At 32.4% G+C, this 4,679-nt stretch overlaps 1 protein-coding gene across 1 annotated transcript; it reads left to right on the top strand.

Moving 5' to 3' along the window:
- Nucleotides 1-329: 329 nt before the first annotated feature.
- On the top strand, nt 330-3,597 carry TIC22-III (Tic22-like family protein). The gene is made up of 6 exons (XM_078979802.1): nt 330-933; nt 1,182-1,256; nt 1,430-1,486; nt 1,598-1,657; nt 1,766-1,882; nt 3,311-3,597. Exons 1-6 carry the CDS (start codon nt 412-414, stop codon nt 3,395-3,397), a joined length of 918 nt encoding a protein of 305 aa, XP_078835928.1. The 5' UTR covers nt 330-411; the 3' UTR covers nt 3,398-3,597.
- Nucleotides 3,598-4,679: the final 1,082 nt, after the last annotated feature.

Here is a 4,679-nt window from a genome sequence, read left to right as displayed (position 1 = left end):
GCCACACCGATTTGTATTTGCTTAATAATTTATTTAGTTGCCAAAGTTATATAAAGTGATTTCAAATAGGCATTGTACAATTTGATTTGCTAACTTCTTCATACGCTATAGGTTTGGATAAAAAACAAAGCAAAAAATGGATGAAGATTCATCTCCCAACATTCAAAACTTTAAACTTTGTGGTTGTAAGATTTTTCTTTTTAGGCTCTATGTATAATCAATAATGGGCCAAAAAGACATAAATCATAGGTTATCCCACATAGCAGCAGATCCGACCCATTGACCCAATGACCCAATTTCACATGTTTACCCAATACCGATATGGTAAGAGACATCGACTCGAGTGAGTAACCCGTAAAACCCAAAACCCCATTTGCATATCTTCTCCATTGTAGACCACCGGCGTATCAAATGGATTCATCACCTTCCTCGCCGGCAACGCCGCTAAAAGCAGCTCACTTTAACATACAGCAAGCGATTAATAAACTCCAAAACCAATGTTCTTCCTTTTTCCACAATCTCCACCACCAACACTTCTCCAGCACCCCCTTCGTTAGCTCCAACCCTGATTTTACCAAATTTAGCTTCGAATTTGCCGCGCCGGAGGTTGGAAATGTGTCTAAAAGGCCAACCGGTTCTCTATCTTTTGCAAAGAACCCTTTATGGGCTCGAATTGCCGCCGATAAGACTTTTGTCGGTGGTGGTGCTGGCATGTCGGATCAGGATATCGAACAGCGGTTAGCGGGCGTGCCGGTGTACGCTCTCAGCAATTCCTCGGAGGAATTTGTTGTGGTTTCGGGTCAAAATCCAGTGAAGTCTCTAGGGTTATTCTGTCTCAAGGAAGAAGACGCCGAGACACTCCTTGGACAAATGAAATCCATGGATCCTAGAATGCGCCCTGGTTCGAAAGTAGTTCCCGTTGCTCTTAGTATGGTAAGTAATCTGAATTACGAATCTTTTATTACTCTCAATTTAACTAAACTTAGAAAGCTATGCCTTTTAATTCTTGAGGTCAAAATCGCTGATTTTCAACTCGGCTTCGAAATCCTTTTTGGGGGTTTTCATACGAGAATCCCTTAACCACTCTGAACAAATGTTACAAATAGTATGATTTCTGTGTTAGTTTAGTAAGTAAATGCCATATCAATTAGAAAGCTTAAATCTTGTGATTCTTGTTGCAGGTTTTCCAGCTTAAAGTTAACGGGGTTTCATTTAGGTTTATTCCAGAATCATCGCAGATAAAGAATGCAATTGAGGTGAGCTATTTCACTTATATACAACGGGAACAATAATACTATTGTGAATTTGTGATTCGCTTATACATCTAATGTAAAATTGGTTTGAATCAATTGTCATGAAATGTAATCGAATACTATAAATTATTCTTCTTGTTATAATTATCAATTACTTCAATTATTTTGCATATTAGGCAAGACGCAAGGCTGGTGTATCAGATGACAGCTTCTCTGGAGTTCCTGTTTTTCAGGTTTATATTTATCTTTAGGTTATGCTTTTTTATTCTATGTTTAAATTTTTCGTATTTATTCTATAGTTCATGTATCACATTTATTCCATTGTAAACATTTTATGGATGTAGTCAAAGAGCTTGGTACTAAGGAGCCAAAACGAAAGATATCGTCCTGCTTTTTTTAGAAAGGTTAGCAAAATTATCTTAATATTATTATTGCATACTAATAATAGTTTATTAATTAATTAATTAATCCAAATTCTAAATTCATTCTATTTTTTTTTTATTACCATTTAGGAGGACCTTGAGAAATCTCTAGCAAAAGCTTCTACTCAACAAAGACATTTGAATCCTGCCCTTAAGGTGGGTGACCTTGAAGTTGCTGTTCTTGAGGATATAATACATGGCATGAAGGTTAGCAACTTAGCAATGTTTCTTTTTAAAATTGTTGGAAATGTAAGGGTAAAATGGTCATTTAGTCTTATTCAGACAGTTTATTCGGTCAAGAAAAAGAACAAATGATAATGTATACAACACTTTATCTATACATCATAATCATGACCCATTACACGACTTAAATGGTAAACAAAAATCGTTAAGTCAACATATGTATTATATATTTATGAGTAAATTACACGAATGGTTCCTATGGTTTGGGGTAATTTGCACGTTTGGTCCCTACCTTATTTTTGTAACTCGAAAGGTTCTTACTGTTTGTTTATGTTGCGTGCTTGGTCCATGTCTTACCTAAAAATACTATTTTACCCTTGATATTTTAATTTATTTAAATAAACACACACCCAACCCCACTTCTACCTCATTTTACCTTACCTTATCTAAGGGTGGAATTGGTATGGTACCGAGTTTTTTTCTCCAAACCGTGTACCGTACCAACTATAGTTGGTATAAGATCTTAGCTACCATTACCGTACCAAGTGTACTTGGTACCAATTAATTTGGCTACCAACAAATTTGGTTGGTATATATTGATAGTTGGTATATACCAAATTTTTTAACTAATATATACTATACATGAATATAAGTTGAATTTGGGGACATTGGCCGTTGTTTCACTCGCTTCTGGTAGTATTTTTTTTTTTGGAAACCACTAAAAGGATTAAAAGAGGTCTACCCCTAGCAAGTTGCTAGAGGAAACAAATGGTAACAGTACAAGTACAAGGAATGAGAAGTTAGTATTCCTTTTTAAGTTTTAGTGTATGTATCACCGATCTCGTGTACATCAAACAGTAAGTATCAAGAAATTTGTTGGTCAATGTGTTAGCTTAGTAATTTTAAGATTTATTAGTTGTTATTCTAATGAAAGCACGAAGATATCAGAACTCATATTTCTTTGTATTTTTGAATTGATATATATATATATATATATATATATATATATATATATATATATATATATATATATTGGTAGTACGGTACAACCGTGGTATTCAAAATTTCATACCGTTACCGTACCAAGACTACTTAATTGGCATGGTATTACCAGCCAAACATATTGGCTACCAAGCAACTTGGCTACCGATTTAATTGGTTCGGTTGGTAACATATTGGTTGGTTCTCTGTGATACATATTTGCCAGCCCTAACCTTATCTACCCAACCTTATTTAACTAAATTAAAAAATAAAGGGCAAAATAGTCTTTTTAGATAAGATGAGGACCAAGCGCGCAGCAAAAACAAACTGTAGGGCCTTCCGAGTTAAAACAATAAGTTAGGGACCAAACGTGCAAATTACTCCAAACAATAGGGACCATTCGTGTAATTTACTCTATATTTAATTATTTATATATAGGTTAATGGATTAAGTGAAGTGTTTATTGTGTAGGATGATTCTACAAGTGCTTGGGATGATGTTGTGTTCATTCCTCCGGGTTTTGGTTTTGATGGTTCAACTGACCAATCAAAGGAGTAGGAATTTTATAAAATTGTGATGGAATTTTATTAAGTGTGTTAAGTAGTGTTTGGTATGATGGAGTTTCGGAAGGAATGGAATAGTTCATTCCATAGGAATGAAAAAAACATGGGAATAGAATGAATATTTGCAGGAATACCATATATACTTATGTAATTTGTATTCATTTTTTTTTTATAAATTTTTAAATTTCATGGTTTTGATGAGATGACAATTTTATCTTCCAAGAGTAAGTTTTTATTATAATCTTGGTTGGATTCTAATGAGTTCTTGTTATATTTAATTTTTTAATTTAAAGCATTGGGGTCTACATCTAAATTTTAGTTATTAGTTTAAGGGAAATCTATAGAAAAATCTCAAATCTTTTGGGAAAAGTTTCAATAAAATCCTAATTTTTTTTTTTTTTTTTAACAGAAAAATCCTGATTACTTAACATTTTACCCAAATTAACGAAAAAGTTATTTTTTTTTATATTTGACCAGCAAATGATATATTATATGATTTTCTCAAAATAATGGATTTTTCTATTCGAAAAAAAATTAGGATTTTATTGAATATTTTCTCAAAAGTTTGTAATTTTTCTGTAGATTTTCTTTAGTTTAATGAACATAAGAAAAATAATCCAAGTCAATGGGATAACCAAATAAGGCTTTTTTAGAGTCTAATAAAAATAAGTAAATTTTAGTTATTAGTTTAATCTATAACCAAATAAGGCATTTTCAGAGTCTAACATGTAGCTAAAATGGTGAAATACATATTAGGAAAAAAAATCGAGGTCAATCGGATTTATAACGAATTAGTTATCGTGGTTTAAAGTGTAGCAATAATTTTGCACAATGCTTAAACAGCCCCCCAACAACTTTAATAGCCCTTGTGTAAGTTAGTCCATATATAAAAAAATAAGTTTTCAGAGTCTAAAATGTAGCCAAAATAGTGATATACATGGTGGAAAAAAAAATCCAAGCTAATTGGAAGTAGTTACGATAGTTTGAAATAGAACAATAATTCTGCGCAATATTGAAAAAAATAAAATAAACAATACCCAAGATACAAAAGTTATAGCATATCACGTTTCACAAAACAAAATCAATATTCTATAAAGAATGTTTTTATTTGTGAACCGGAGAATTTGAAAAAAGTGATAAAACTAACATTTGATGCTAACCAAACACATATTTATGTTACTAAAGAATTCGTTGTTTCATCACCAAATCCTTGCGAATAAGTTTACAATCAAGAGAATATTGGGGACAATCTCGTGAACGTATGCGAGATAATGACA

This window comes from Lactuca saligna, chromosome 2, assembly GCF_052625555.1.
Source record: "Lactuca saligna cultivar CGN05327 chromosome 2, ASM5262555v1, whole genome shotgun sequence".
Classification (NCBI taxonomy): domain Eukaryota; kingdom Viridiplantae; phylum Streptophyta; class Magnoliopsida; order Asterales; family Asteraceae; genus Lactuca; species Lactuca saligna.
Note: the sequence above shows the minus strand (reverse complement) of the source record. Positions and strands in the feature narration are given on the sequence as shown.

What these genes read in the sequence shown, in the direction of transcription:
- TIC22-III (XM_078979802.1), top strand. Translation starts at nt 412, where the DNA reads ATGGATTCATCACCTTCCTCGCCGGCAACGCCGCTAAAAGCAGCTCAC. An exon ending in CTGGAGTTCCTGTTTTTCAG is followed by an intron (nt 1,487 to 1,597) that starts GTTTATATTTAT and finishes TTATGGATGTAG; the next exon opens with TCAAAGAGCTTGGTACTAAG. An exon ending in GTCCTGCTTTTTTTAGAAAG is followed by an intron (nt 1,658 to 1,765) that starts GTTAGCAAAATT and finishes ATTACCATTTAG; the next exon opens with GAGGACCTTGAGAAATCTCT.